At 40.1% G+C, this 15,811-nt stretch overlaps 1 protein-coding gene across 3 annotated transcripts in view; it reads left to right on the top strand.

The window, feature by feature from the left end:
- Window positions 1-15,811, top strand: part of AMBRA1 (autophagy and beclin 1 regulator 1) — a 126,627-nt gene that overhangs the window by 81,212 nt on the left and 29,604 nt on the right. For all 3 annotated transcript variants that reach the window (XM_005480053.4, XM_014265467.3, XM_074543058.1), the window contains 2 exons: window positions 2,226-2,414; window positions 2,814-2,968. In XM_005480053.4, coding sequence (XP_005480110.1) covers window positions 2,226-2,414; window positions 2,814-2,968 — 344 coding nt within the window. The remainder of the gene's footprint in view (window positions 1-2,225; window positions 2,415-2,813; window positions 2,969-15,811) is intronic.

The raw sequence follows: 15,811 nt of genomic DNA, 5'->3' as shown, positions 1-15,811 counted from the left end.
GAGCTCCTAGAGTATAAATAGGACTGGTTTTGGAATGAGTCACTCAGCAGGAATCCTCCCAGTTTGACTGGGATTGCAATGGTACAAGCTGTTGTCATGTATCCTTTAGCTGGTTCGCAGCACATACTGCAGTTCTTGTGTTGATGCCCATCTTCTCTCATGGTGACATAATGAGTATTTAAATAAAGCCTAGATTCTTTTTAAAAGGATGCATTTTAATTCTATCCAATTTTTTTTAATAAGGCAGTATAGTCTTTAATCTTAATTCTCTTGTCTTTCTGTTCAACTATCTTCAGACTAAGCACTCGGGAATTTTGTCATCTTTTGAACCACCTGTTCTTTAAGGGCCATGTATATTTCATGTACTGGTATTGCAGCCTTGATAGTGACTACAATTATTTACCTTTTTCTGTTCAGCACCTTTCTGTTTATACTAGGCTGAAAATTACTGTTTTTAGCAGCTTCAAGTCTGAAAAATTGGTGGAATAAATTTAGGGTACAGGTGTAGGTGGTTTAGTACAGAATGTAATTACATAGTCCACTTTTAATCCTCATTTTCTTTTTCATCAGAGTTTCCTAAATGGAGCAATAGATAGAAGTTGATACTCAGCCACAGGGGAAGGAAGTTCCCAGGAGAAAGGTCTTTGAGACCAGAAGAATTAAAGATGAGGTTCAGTGAATGCATTAAATCAGCAACGCTGCATGAAGGGCAGTCCTGTCTGCTTCCCTCTCATGAGTACTTTTTGTGCTGCTGCAAGCAACTGTGCAGCCATGGGGTGTACTGGGTTGGGAAAGTGTTCTGGTTAAAAAATGACCTAGACTGCAATCAGTAATTTCTCATAGCAGTTCCCTGATGCAGCTTTCTTCTATGCAGGTGTTGGAAACAAGGGGTAGGATTTGTTGAAGTATTAAGTTACAGCCTTAATTTTATTTACAAGTTTGGGCTTTCAGATATATGCACAAAGCATTCTTGTACTGTTAGTACAAGAATGGTACTGTTGGTGCCATCGGTGCTATTCCTTGCTAAACTAATAAGGAATCTTGACTAAGAAATGCCTTCATAAACTTGCTTGCAATTGTAGCTGAACATATTAAGACCTATTCTGGGCTAAGCATAGCCTGTCTGATGTTTTTTCATCTGAAGATCATTTCTGGACTGTAGAAATCAACACTGTTCTGCATGGTGCTGTAGCTTCAAACATGTGAGACAGGATGTTCCATCTTTTACCACGCAAACTTTCTATATTGCAAATGTGGGCCTTATTTCTGTTATTTTTTAATATCTCTGTACTCTTGAGTTTGAAAATACTAGAACCTGAAATTTCCCTATCCCAAAAATAGTATATGTAGGTTCGGCGTCAAACCTCCTGAAAAACTGAACTGCAGTTAGGTTAGGCTGGTAGAGCAGACACATCACTGCAGCCATGTCTTAACAAGGTGCCACTGAACTGTTGGTGTAGATGGTACTTGGAGGCTTGGAACCGCATTGCACTTCTTCATATGCAAGGTATGAAGGGGAAAACACTTGGATGAGGTCACCCAGCAACTTACCAGCAGGGATTAAAATAAAATATTGTTTTGTGGATTGCTGCTCACTAATCTGGTGTACAGTTACTTCACTGATATGCATGAGTGTCTCAGATACTGGAATAATTAAATGGAGGACTGGCTGCAGGAGTCTCTGCCCTTTCTCACTGACTTTATCCAAGATGAGTATGGAAATCAGCAGTAAGAAATGAATGTCTGTATCTGCAGGGAGGAGTTTTTCACTCATCTCCTGTTTATTGGAGATGAGAAGAGTGGGAAGTAGGCGCTCCGTGAGAGAAGGGGAAATGAATTAAGACATACTGTTTCTAATGAGAATGCTGCTGGAGTTTGTCAGTGTCATGATTTGAGACTTGTTTAAACAGTGCTGTCCTTTGCAAAGGATGCTGTTATGCTTAACAAAGGGCAGTGTTTGATAAAGTGCAATTGCTATTATTTCTTGGCTGAATGCTTCAGGAGGTGAATAAATTTAATTTCCTGGGCTCGTTGCAGCGTCTTATCTCCGTTTTGGAGCAAGTTATACATTAATCAGGGTTTTAACATTTCATAAACTTCTGGAGGAAGCTAAATATCTTGAGTGCCTTTTGCGTGTACTGTCCATTGTCCAACATTAAGTTTACATCTTACTGTATTCTGTTCAACTTTAGTACTATAATCACTATTCATTTCTTTCTTTGCAGCCTCTGTGAATGTGCTTGTCCAAAACTGCAAGATTTACAACGATGCTAGCTGTGATATCTCTGCTGATGGGCAGCTGCTGGCAGCCTTCATTCCCAGCAGTCAGAGAGGCTTCCCTGATGAAGGAATACTGGCTGTATATTCTCTGGCACCCCACAACTTGGGCGAGATGCTATACACAAAGCGATTTGGTAAGCATACAGCTACAAGTCAGGGTGGGTGGGGGTGTGACAACCTCACAACTTCAGCCATCAGTAAGAAAGGCAATAGATTGAGCATCAGTAATTGTAGCAGCAGGAAACATTTGATTGGACGTCTGCTGGGGAGAGGCTTGTGCTATGGTCTGGACAAGTATAGTGCTGGTATGGGGGAGCTGCTGAAGAATAGTTTTTAATTCCTTAAAGGACTTCATTGTCTTAGTGACAGAACACCTACAACAAGGAAATGTCTTAAAAAATTTGTAACTTGTGCAGGTCTCCCTATTCTCTACCCCTTGTAGGAATGAGGTTAATATGGCATACATTATATGAGGATGAAACAAGGGGCAGGATGTTAACCCATGAGAGAAATAACCCCTCTTCTCTTCATAGGACCTAATGCCATTTCTGTGAGCCTGTCTCCAATGGGCAGATATGTTATGGTGGGACTGGCTTCCCGACGTATCCTGTTGCACCCCACTACAGAACACATGGTTGCTCAAGTTTTCAGGCTGCAACAGCCCCATGGTGGAGAAACCTCTATGAGGGTGAGTATATGTGTATCCTGCTTGTGTGTGTTTGGCTCCAGACTAGTAGTTAGTTGTTGGGTTCTTACAACAGAGACAGAACTCTCCAGAACCACTGAATAATAAACACACAAAGGAATTTACTGCAGACGTATGCAAACATGGCAGGAGAATGTAAATATAACAGAACTGTGAAACTTTCCTCGTTTCAAATATGATGATGAACAAATACATTGTGTTGTAATACATTCCTAGAGCTAGACATCATTCAGAGGACCTAGTAGGTCTTTTGTACCTTTTCAGGTAATATGCATTTTGCTTGTGGTACTACAGTTGATTTTGCTGAGGCAGCATATCAGCTGAGGTTTCAGGATCATTTTCTGTCATTCCTAAAAGCAACTGACCTCTGGGACAGCAGCCATCAACAGTTTCAGGAAGGGTAGGGGCCAAGCTTCATATCCTACCTGCAAACCGAAGTTGACCATGCTTTTCCCAAACAGGCTTTACCAGCTATTTATAAGTTAGTTCTTAATGCATATATAAGGATATTTGGCAATGGAACTATCTTTATGTTCTGCTTTGTGTGGCAGCTGAACTGTGATCCACTTTGACTCATTTAGTACCTGAGGGAAAACCTTCATCTTTTCACTAAATGCCAGAGTTGAGAACATATGTGTCTTGCTTTCTTAATAAGTGAAGCACAACAGCTGTTCAGTGATAGTTCTAGGTAATAAAAGCCATGTCTAGTTCATAATGCACAAAGAGAGTTAAGGAGTCAGAACTAAGTAATTTCTAAAGCTGAAATTTGGGTTGGATTCAAGTTCTAGACCACGTATTCAGGTGACTTGTTTTAGGAGATGAAAAACAAATCTTCAGAATTTTCACTTTGAGGGATAACTTTACCATTGTGGAACTCATTCCATGAGAAATCTTTTTTTCCTGTTGTTTTCTTTTCTAAAATATTTTTCTTTTTTTCTTAAAGGCCTCTCTAATTATTATTAGTTTTGGCCATACACTGTATTCTCAGTGTACAAGGGTTGCAGTGAGGCATTTGTCTAGTGACCTGACACTGGGGACAGACTTGTTGCTGGGTGAAATTCCTTGATTCACCTGATCTGAAACTCTTGTTTGTTGTCATGATCTGCTCCATATTATAAGGCAAGGGAAGATAAATGATGAAAGTATTCTTTCAGCACTTTTTCAGACATGGTTCTGAGCTACCATTCTGGTACAAGCCTCTCAAAGTAAGAGACAGAAATTAAAATATATTTAAGAAAACAAGTACAATTTGGTTTACAGGTAAAGTTGGTAAAAGCTGCGTGGATATAAGATCACAAAGTACATGGAATTACTATCCTGTAAGATCATTTGAAAATTCTAGTTTGCCCTAGTACTGTTTCTTTTTTATCTGTTTTAAGATCCTAGCGAAATGCATAATTTTTTTCTGCCAGAAACTGGAGTAGCCCTTCCTACAGTCTTTTTACCATATCATTAGTTAAGACAGAGAAGTCCTATTAGCAAAAATCACATCTTCTTCTCATCTCTCCTTTACATTTGCTCTAAGCTCAAGTTGTTATGGCTTCTAGCCCTTGTCTTTTGGAGACATTTTTCTGTAGCCAGCTAAATCAGCAAGATCACTGTCTAAATGTTTCATTTATATTTCTTCATCTCCATGTCTTCAAATGCTTGTACCCCTGCTCTTAGTCACCATTTAGTGAAGTAATGCTTTGTATTCTTTAATCTTCTCTTGTAATTTAATCTTCCAACTTTCTTTTTTTTCTTTTGAACTCTCTCCAAAAAACCTTTATTTTCTTTTTTTTCTTTCTTTTTTTTTTCTTTCTTTTTTTTCCCCCTTGTTCTGGGATGTGTTTAAATGTACATAATGTGATAAGCATAGTTTTACCAGAAGCCCACAGAGGGTAGGAATTTTCCTTTTGGATAGCAGCCTTTATTTATGCAGTCAGAAACCATTGAGGGCCGGGTTAGTTTTCAGGGGGGGTTGCTGTTTTGGTGCACTGAAAATTTTCTACCATTTTTTCCCACTCTCGCTTCTCAGACTTGCTCCACATCATTGCACTTCTGTCTTTCTCATCTGCTGTAGTTCTGGATTTTTTTCTCCAGATGGATTGCATGTATTCTAAAGGTTGCTTTTTTCATCTTTCTTGCACATGTATTTATAGCTTCCAAAACCTTTCCCCCACGTTTTGAAATCCATCCAGTCTAGCAGGATTTGCTAACTATTTTGCTGGTTTCCCCTATTCCAAATAATGTTTAAAGATGTTAAAAATATCTTATTTCTGACAGCTTTGGACTTGGAGCTTTATGCATGTGTGACAGGGTCACAGCTAGATCAGTTTGAATTAATTTGGTTAAAGAACTTTCCTCTTGAGTGATGTTGAATCCTGTTTCAGCATTTTGGTGTGCTGCTGGTTGTCTTTGTGCAGTCCACAGAACCAAGCTTAGAAAGCATACAGCTGTCAATTTTGTTAATACTGCTCCTATGTCTAGTTGTAAAAACTGGTGCATCCACCACAGGTATTTATTCTGCCTTGAATTTTGCAGTAAGACTCCTTCATAAGTTTGTAATACTTTTCAAGGCATGCAAAATGAAAATAGAGTTTTAAGTAGGAAACATCATCATATTCTTAACACATTGTCCTTACCACAGCTGATATATTCATATTCAGTTGTGTAAAAATCTGTTTATAGCTTGGCCAGCATGCAGAACAAAAAGGTTTAGGAAACCTGGTGAAACTGTATTCTTTAATATCTAATTTAATATGCACCTTAGAGAGAATCAGAAAGCATTTTTGTTGCCTCTCTGCCAACAGCTTGTAATACAAAGCACTTGTTACTCAAACTCTTAATTAAATATGAGTCAGAGCCATGTTTGAAGCAATATTTTGTGGATATTTTAATTATACCCTACTCCAAAACTCCCAAAAGAAATGCTACATTATATTCTTTGAGAAATCTCATAAATTGTTTGACAGTTCTTCTGCCTGCCTGCCTGCCTTCCTCCCTGCCTCCCTCTTGGCGTTGGATTTGCAGCAATGAACTGAAAGAGTAAGGCTTGGCAACATGGCCTCCAAGCCGCTGCTGACCAGTGCAATGATTATTTCTGATTCAGATTAACCCTCCTTCCACATCCTTAACTAGCAGTCAATGGAATGCAGATTTCTATTGCTTGGAGAGTTTCTTCCATCTTGCTGTTAAAAGAGAGGTTTGAAGATGCAGTTAATTAATTTTATTGCATGAAACTTTAATACATTTAATTGTGGTAGAAATTCACTGGCTGTTGATGCAATTTTCTGAGAACTACAGTACATTTTGGATTGTACTAAGGAGCACCTTGGTTGTACAAGAGTACATTGTCTGTATGCATCTTGCTGCCAGTGTTTCAGAGAGATTGGGTAGAGTTCACAACAGGTCAGGGCTGTCGTGATTTGACAGTTACGAATTTTGTTCAGAAATAAAGTCATGAATTATCATCAGATGTGGTAGTTGTGAGGTAGAGGTTTATGCTTTTTCTGCTCACTCCCTTCAGATTGGGCTGATTAGCATTTCACATGGAAACCTCGCTCTGCTAAAGAACAATTTTTAAACTTCAGTCTGAAAAACAAAATCTTTCTAGTAGTGTTGACTTTTAACAGAGGGGGTATGCATGAACACGAAGTGTTTGTTGCTTGTGTTCTTGGGGGATTTTTTTCCAGATCTCTGAAATGTATCTGTAGCTGGAGAGAACAGGGAAGGAATTGCTTTTAGCAGATATCTAGTTTGGGGGTGGTACAGATAGCGGTGATGCTGGCAATTGTCTGCAATTTGAGTTTCAGAGATAGAAAGCTTGGAGACAGGACTCCAAATGTGGAGTAAGGATAGGTTTTGTAGCCTGTTTTGAAAACATAGGTGGAATTTGCTTCTAAATAAAGCATGTCTGTTTTCAAGCTATTTGGTTTAGGGTGATTTTTGAATTCCACGTGCTTCCCAGCATATATGGACGTTAAAGGACTTAGAAGAACGTGAAATTAGATTCTTGTATGGAGCTGAAGGTCCTTAGAAACATGGGAAGAGTAAGGATCATATTGCCCTGGATCTGATAGCAGTGGGTACTCGTGAGAAAGGCAGCCAGAAGGTAGTTTTATTTCTAGCATTCACAAATGCTGATGCCCTTGCAATGTTTAGTGTTTTTCATTCTACCCAGAGGAAGATAACTTGGGAATATTAGCAAAACATGATTACTGGAATCCAAATTAAAGTGAAACCTTGAAAGTAGCTTTTGAGCTGAGGATACACAAAGTGAGGTAGGTGATAGAAAACTTTGATTGACATGGAGCTGAAGGGCAAATCATATAATATGTGGGGATAAGGTGACTTAACCAATCCCCATCTCAAGTGCTGCACTTGCTTTGAATGTGGAAAAATTCAGGCTGTGGAGATGCAGAATTAGTTCTTGACAAGACTGCTGCTATTTGAGAAACATTCTGATTAAGTGGTCGGTCAATAGCCTGGATGGAACAGAGTATTTGTACATTTCCATTGTAAACAGATGGAGCATTCCAAATACCACAGGAAGAAGGGCCTGAAACAGAAAGACTTGCAGAGTTTTAGCACAAAGCCAAACTTTTTTTGTTCTAGCATATTAACTCTTAATGAGTACAATGCACGGTGAAAAGATGGACAGTTTTCCTGAGTGCTGTTGCATTCTGAGCTTCATGCAAGTGTCAGTACAATGCATCCAGCATTGTCTGCAGAGGTCGCTCACTGACTCTCTGGGTGAGCTGTGCAAGCTCCTGCAGCCATAAGCAACCAAACTTTAATCCTGAAAGCAAACACCCTGCACATCTGTTTCACTGGGGCACAAGTTAGTTTTATCAGAAACCTTGATCATGTGAAAATAAATTGGTTAGGAGAATATGAGGAGATGGCTTACTGCAACACATTGCCTCCAGTGAAAGAGTTCATGTGACTAACATATTTCTGAGAACAAGAGTAGTGTACAAGAAAGCACCAGCTTCTTGCTGTGTTGTTGAAGAATGTGTTGCTATGGTCCCTTGGGTCTTCTTTTAAGAAATATTTGACATCTTCAGGTCAACAGAGTGATCTTCTGATGACTCCAAGTAGAACTGCAAATAATATATCCAATTACTGCCCAAAGAAATTTTTCACTCTTGGCAGAAGTCAAACCACATAGATGTTTTTTTAGCCTTTTGAAAGGCCATGCAAAGTCACAGACTGCAGGCACTTATTGATACTAGGAAAAGGACATGGAAACAGAACTCTTGTTTGACTGAAATGGGAAGTTCCTCCTTTTAACAGAGTGGAGCATAATTGTCTGGTTGAGACCTAGTAGTTTATATATTCTGTGTACTAGTAGTTTATATATTCTGTGTATTGGCAGATTCTGTCAGTTGTCTTTAGGAAAACAGATAATATCCAAAACCCATGTTGGTAAACTCTGCTTATGTAGGGTACTATAAAGAGAGCTGTATCCAACATCACTGGTAAATGCAGCACAACCTTGGGGGTGCAGATGGCATGAAGATTTGCAGAGATGTGCACATTTGAGTATGGATGCAGAAATGTGCAGGAATGGTTTGTTATAAGACTTAGATATATTTCTGTGTTAACCAATTCAGCTGTGTCTGCTTAGCCCTCTATGCTAAGACATAGCTTAGAGGAAACAAAAATCTCATTAGAATCCTTCATAAGATGCTGTGTTAATATCTCACATGATGGTTAAACATGGGAGCAATGTTTAACCATCCCTTTTAGCAGACTGGTGCTAAAAAGGAAGAAAAAGCACATGACATCTCTTCAGGATGTTTTTACTTAATGGGATGTGAAACTGAGAGCCAAGACATTTTGTTTAGTATGAGGTCCAGTATTTGGAGAGCAGATCTCTTGCAGTTCAGGTAAGGCCTTGAGCCTATTTGCCCCACAGTAGCTACTATTAGCTTTGGTGCAGTTTGGTATGTAGTTTTAACTAGATTTAAGAAATTATAGCAAACATGATTCTACATATGAGATTATTTATGTGCAATCATCTTGCCCAGGTCATTTAGTTGGAAGGGAGCCAAAGTGAATTCTTACCAATTTGTATTGAACTGTGCATGGGCTGAGAAGAAGTTGCTGTTTGCTGTTTCACAAAAACTTTTTCCAATACTTCTTCCTACCATCTTCATTTAATTAAATTTGAACCAACTCTTTCCTCTTGTATTTATTCCTTCCAGACATGTAGGCAGCTGGATGTCAGCCTCTTTTCACCTAGATGAGGATGCATGTAGCTCTGTCATCAACATATTTTTGACATTTGATCTTGTATGCCATTCCACTGAGGCTCAGCAGACAGAGAACGGAGTGGAATGGCAGCTGTGCACAAATCCTTTGCTCTTGTCATTGGATTTTTAACATATTGTAGATGTTGCTGTTACAGTCTCAGCATGACATTTAATGAGGAATTCACAGATACTGGTTTTGGTTTGCAGTCTGAGTTAAGGGCAAAAATAAAAAAAGGTTGCCGTTCCTTTTGCCAGAGAAATGGCGGTATGTCTATTAGATGGATGCAGCATTGAGAGCTGTTGGTGATTTTTGGAAGAGAGAGCAGCAGTGGGATACAGTCCTGTTTGTACAGTTCAGTTTTTTTGTGCATCTGTGCTGAGTATACATACACATGTATCTCTCTTCTGCCGCTCCAATCCCTTTGGCATTCCTGTTTCTCTTCTTTCATCCTTTCCAACCATCTGCATGCGCAAATGAAAAGATAATTGTTTTGTTCAACAATTTCTTGGTTACTCAACCCTTGGTTTCAGATCCCAGTTTGGACCAGTCCCCTAAGGGGGTTTTTGGAGCTATTACCCTGGTTTTACAGCATTTGAAAGACAGGTAGTAAAATAACAAACCACTTCACTGCAAGTGTGTTATTTTCCTGAGTGAGAGCTTTGTTACCTAAGATGATCCATTTCTTCGTAAGACTTTGTTCCCATTAGTTAATTTTAAATGTAGTAGTTGCATGGCAGGCTTGTGAAATGAAGTACCAGCTGATAATGCAAAGAACTCACCTAAAGAAAGAAAGGATTAGGTGAGCTTTAATGAGACTTCTCTGAATTTGAAATATCAGCAGTAAATTATGTAATCAACCAGGATCAGGAAGAACCAAGAATCTTTTATGTTTGCAGAAAATTTTGCAATCCATCCTGCAGGATTTTCTGGTGCTAGCCTGTTTTAGGAATTGCATGAACTATCCACAGAAAGGTTTCAGTTGTTGAAAATTAAGAGTTTTCATTTAATTTGCTGTGGCTCAGAAAGCAGAGCTAGGATTTTCTGCATGGAAAACAGGTGCAGAAAAAGGCAGAGAGAGGTTTGTTATATTGGTAAAGACTGAAGAAAAATTTTATATATAATCCTATTGCATCTGAGGAAGATAAATGGAGTTGAAAGAAATTTTATTTGTGCTGAGCACTGGACGATAAAATCCATTTGAGGATAGGACTGACAAATCCGAAAAGATAAGTGCATTATTTTTCACTTCTTCCATTTTAACAGAGAAGGTCTATTGGAAAGATGTGTATGTTGTTAGCAGGAATCAGCTGTGGGGGAGGGGTTGAGCAGCATAGACCAACCTGCCTGATAGAGAGAGACTGGGAGCAAGAAAGCAAATCTTTTCCCCCATCTCCTATGGAAAATAGGTGCCTTTTTCTTTGCGTCTGCATATAGGCACAGAGACTCCTTCCAAACAAAGGGGAGACTTTCTATGTTTCAACATGCTGGTATACATTGTCTTATGAATAAATGTATTGAGCAATCAGTTAGTTATCCCAAGGAGTGTTTGTTTTGCTTTGCTTTGCTCTGCTTTAGACAAGCTAGGTTTGAATTTTGCTGTGGAGAGTTCTGGAGTTTGTAATGGTGCAAGTCTTCAACCCGAATTTCATCATATTTTTGTGAAATTCATTAATAGACAGCAAAGTAAAAAATGTAAGCCAAAATATTGTGCTGTTTATTAAGGAGATCAGGTGAGAGTGTCTTTTTCTTATGGTGCTTCCGGGCCTTCAAAAAACTAATTGAATGCATAGTACAAGTCAGTGATTCAGGCTTACTGGCCAAGGACATGTGGTGTATTCAGTGGAGTGGTAGATGCTTTATAGAAACTTACCTGATACCTTGGTGTCAGAGGTAAGCTAGTCAAAACATTGGCATTATAAAAATGTCAGGTAAGGTCTTTCAGTGGTAACACAGTATTAGGAGGAGGCAAAAAAAAAAAGATAATTAATTTAATTTAAATTATCTCTTGACAAGGTTCTTGCAATCAAAAAAAATTAAGTCAAACTTGCTCTGCTTATGCTTTCATGCTCTCACTGCATCTTATCTGCTGCTCTGGCAAATGCAATTAGAGTTCATAATTTTCTGCATTTGTTTTAATGCTCTTTGAGTAGTTTCAGACTGTATGTAGGACTTGCTTGGAGATGTACTTTCAGTGAACTTCATACAGTGTTGTGGATTGACTGTGATTTTAGGGCTGCATTGGTAGTACAACCTGTACTCATATGAAGAGCACTTTGTTTACCAAAACAAACTTTGCATCTGTGGAGGTGAGAAGTACATTTATTGGCTACCCTTATAGTTGTACTCATCTAGCATAGATAAATGGTCTGAAGCTCTTTCTTGGCAACCCAGGTCAGAGTAGCTGCAAAACTGTGTACTTTACCAGTCCTCCAAGAGGTTTCTTTAGTGTTTAACTAAAGATATTTCTTTCCCTGTGTGTTTTCATTGTCTCTCAGCCTTTGGTGACAATGTAATTCAGTTGAAAATTCCTAATTATGTTTTAGACCTTTTTTGTGATTTTAAAAACCCACCTTATCTGCTTCAGGGATGGCAAGATCTCCCCATGTAAAGGAGACAACAGCTGCACCCCCACCCCCCCAGGAGTCCTTATCAAGGCTGATCTAATAGCCAGCTTACTGCTTGCCCTAAGCAAAGGTAATGGCTTGAAATTTATTGGCATCTCGAAGGCAGATGCATCTAGTTGAGAGCAGAAGTGTCTCTATTGAATTAAAAAAAGATATAAAGCAAGAGTTCCTGCTGAGTTTTCCTACTGCTTGTGCCAAAACTTTCTCTTCTCCAGCTTCAAAACATGTTTGTTCTTTCTTGAGTGCCAGAGAGAAGAAAGGTCTCACTCTGCCAAGCAAGTGGTGTTCAGCACTCCCCTGCTTTTCATTGCTCTCCTTAGAGGTGGGAAGGCCCGGAGCGAAGCGGTGCCTGTGCAGATGATGCCCTGCTCTGGCCTCTGCTCTGGCCAGGCACGGCGCCGCCTGCATCGGCGAGTGCAGCACTGTGGCCAGCTGGCAGCAGCAGACCTGGGGCAGCCTGCTGCTGCTTTCATGACTGACAGCATCCTGGCAATTGCTCTGTCCAGCTTTTAGTGTTGGCATATCCCAGAAACGGGGGGGAAAGGTGGAATTTAATTTGTTATTAAAAAGCAGCAGCTTCCCTAGTACAGAATGGGAGGGGAAGACAGAAGGACTAGCTCAATAATGAGGATGTAGCAGAGACTTCTAGCAAAAAGTTTTCTTACCTCTCCAGGGCAGGTATAAATTAACTGTCTAGCTCTATGCTTATGTATTGTGCCCTGGGCCTGTCAGCTTGACATTGAGGAAGAGATCATTGAGAAAGATTCCTTGAGGCTGTTGATTGTCATGCAGCCTCTCCTGGCACTCTGCCATAAGTAAATACCTAAGTTAGTGGCTGTGACAGTACTGATGTGACAGCAATGACATGTTGGAGGGGAAGCAGCAACAGTGGGCTTGAAGTGGCCTTTGCACTCCAAATGCAGCTTGTTTGAATAATTTGAGGACCTATTTTTTCCTTATCTTCATGCATTATAGCCCTGCTTTCTTTGAGCTCTTTTCCTGTGGCTATGAGGCAATGGAACCAGCTTTAGAGAGAGTTCAGTGCATGATGTACGTGCCCACTCCTGTTGAGTGAGGATGGAAAAGATGCACCAAAGGGATAAGTTGTTGCTTCTAGTACATTTTTTGGAGATAGAAAAGTGCAGACAAAAATCAACCAAATCTTTCCCCACGCTTCATGATTACAGGGATGTAAAATGGAAGCAACCAACCTGTTTCTTTACTGACTATTGCTTTCCCTTGGTACAAATTGCCTTTTGTGTGGAAGTTTAGCTACCTAGACAGTTTTGGTTTTTCTAGACAAAAGCTTTTTACTTTTCTGACATGCTCTGAACTCAAGGAGAGATGGACTCCTTGAAATGACAGGAGACTGCTGGAATCCCTGGTGGAGTGTGGAAAGATCACCAGAGTTTTCTACAAACATAACTACAGGTCAAACAACTGCTCTGTGTAATTCAGGCTGGATCATGGGGCCCTAAAGGGAAGGAGTAGGACCTGCCATGTGTACTGAAATGATATTTATATGTTTTTGTTGTTGCAAGAAGAGAACAGCTTGCTATACTTGTGTTACCTGCTAGGGCTTAAGCTTCCATAGGTATGTTCTGAAGCTCACTGACCTCAGACTTCACAGTGTTTGTTGTTAGAGAAACATACCATTCAAAACTATTTCAGAAGAGCATCTGGACATAAAGGCAGCTGTCAACTTCCTAAAATGCTGAATTGCCATGTCTAATGGTGTGGCCATGTATTGTTGAATTGGGAGTATAGTGATGTTAAGAGCAAGTCTGACATTGGTTATGGTGAAGAGCATGGAAGCTTTTTGTGACTGCTCATGGTGATTATGGGCTAATAAGGTGTGGTGCAATATGATATCTTTTAACTGAAAGTGCCACACTATTAAAAATAAGCTCTTTGGAAACTGGGAGTTTGGTGGGCACCTTTAAAAATCAATCGTTGCACTTTTACAACAGTGTTTCTAAACTGAACCCTTGGCCATCAACATGGCTGTTACCTGTGCAATTAATCTGTGGACCAGCCCTAATGAAAAGAAACTCTTGAATTTTCAGCTTTATGCATCTGTATTGTTAATTTTAAGATTTTGAGGGTTGGCACCAATCACTTGACCTAGAAGCTGGAGAGTTGTGTTTATGTAGGATTCCTGTTGTAACCTGAGCATTTTTCCTAGAAGTTCAGAATTACAAAGCCTGAACAATCCACAGCAAAGAGGTGTGGTCAGTCTGTGGTATGTTTTCAGGCTGGCTACTTTGGTTGAAATATCTCAGTAACTTTTTATAAGATTTAACGATCAAAACAAGAAGACAAAAAAAAAATCCAAAAGGAATTAGCTATGATCTATGGCAAATAATGCTTCCTGGCAGAGTTCTGACCTTCTTTGAAGAGAAGGACCTGCTGCTGTTGAAGGAACTTAATTTTTTTTTCCACTCTGTGTATAGAGTAGGGGGTCTTGTTAATGGATGCAATTGCAACAGACAGTCTGTATGACTGCATCAGATTGATTAGCTGGGTCCTGGTTACTGCTGTGAGTGGTGATTATGCCAGTACAGCTGCTTTCTCTTTTTATGTACTAATTACCACACGCACGGATGTCATCACCCTTAACACTGCATGGAGTTGTCCCATTAGCGTGGGAGTGGGAAGCAGCAGGGGAGGGGAGCTCTTCAGCGTGACAAGCTGTTTGGAATTGAATGGAGTGGAATGATGAAGCAACTATTCTGATGCAGAATTTTAAAGCTATCTTGTCTCTGAGATTCAGCCCTCAACCAGCACTTGCAGGTTGTCAAAACCAGACTCATGTCCTCAGAGGAGCATTTTCCATGGGGTGCTGTTTACTGCAAAGCAGTAAAAGCAGTAAAGCTCAGCTGTAGCCAGCAAGTCTCCTGCCTTGGTGTGACTGGTTATATGGAGCATGTGGGAGAACAGCTGTGCAAGCTGACCTGCCAGTTGGGAGAGCTTGCTGCTAGCCCAGGAAGGTGGTGGCTTCCTGAGATGTGACAAAGTCATTCTCAGTAGAAGAGAAACTGACTGCTTCTGTGCCAAAGGATATGATGAAAGACCCTTGCAGTCTTGAGAGATTCAGAATGCTTATTTTATGAATTTATGTTCCTGGTTCTGGCAGACCCCTCCCTTTCCCCTCCTTCCTCCTCCAAATCCAATCTTCCCATCTGAGAGTGCACCCTAATCTCCATGGTAACAGGTGTTAACCATTGTACAGCTGATTCCCCCCCTTCTATTTCTCCCCTTGCCCTTCCCTCCCTGCTGCCCCAGCAAGTAAGGCAGGGCAGGGGAATGGGACTGATAGGACAGAGATGAGTAGGACATAGCTAAACCCCTAGAGACCTGTTCCTTATGCCCAAATGCTGAGCTTCTCTGAATGTACTAACTGCTGAGTGATGCAGCCAAGGCAAAGAGTGGCCAGCTTCTGCCATACAGAGAAATTCTTTTTTCTTGTCTAATGTGACCTCCTCAGAGGAGCAGTTAAATTTGTTACTGGTGATGGGAAATAATGCAGCTATATTGTTTTGCTCTGACTTGCTTTGTGTGCATAGAGAATGCTCAGGATGAAGGTTCTGGGTACTAGCTATTGGAGGGCACATAGTTAAGTACTCCCTGACTCATGCTTCTCAAGTTAAATTGTCAAACAGACAAGATATGCAGTAGGCAACAGAGCTATGGAGTAAAATGGCCCCAGTTTGTTAAGATAGCTGATAAGTACCATCCTAATGACTTCTAATTATTTACTTCAAGTCACCTCAGCAGTCCAGTAGTGATTGATGTGCATTCCGATCAACATTCATCCTATTGTTCCAGCATAACATTATTGCCTTCTCTGCTCACTGGTTCACCACCATCCCCTTTTTTGTGGAGTCTGAAGGAAATGTTTTGTGAAGGTTGGATGCTTGCCCACTAGAAAATCTAGTCTTTCACTTAGATTTATCCCATT

This window comes from Zonotrichia albicollis, chromosome 6 (assembly GCF_047830755.1).
Source record: "Zonotrichia albicollis isolate bZonAlb1 chromosome 6, bZonAlb1.hap1, whole genome shotgun sequence".
NCBI lineage: Eukaryota > Metazoa > Chordata > Aves > Passeriformes > Passerellidae > Zonotrichia > Zonotrichia albicollis.
Note: the sequence above shows the minus strand (reverse complement) of the source record. Positions and strands in the feature narration are given on the sequence as shown.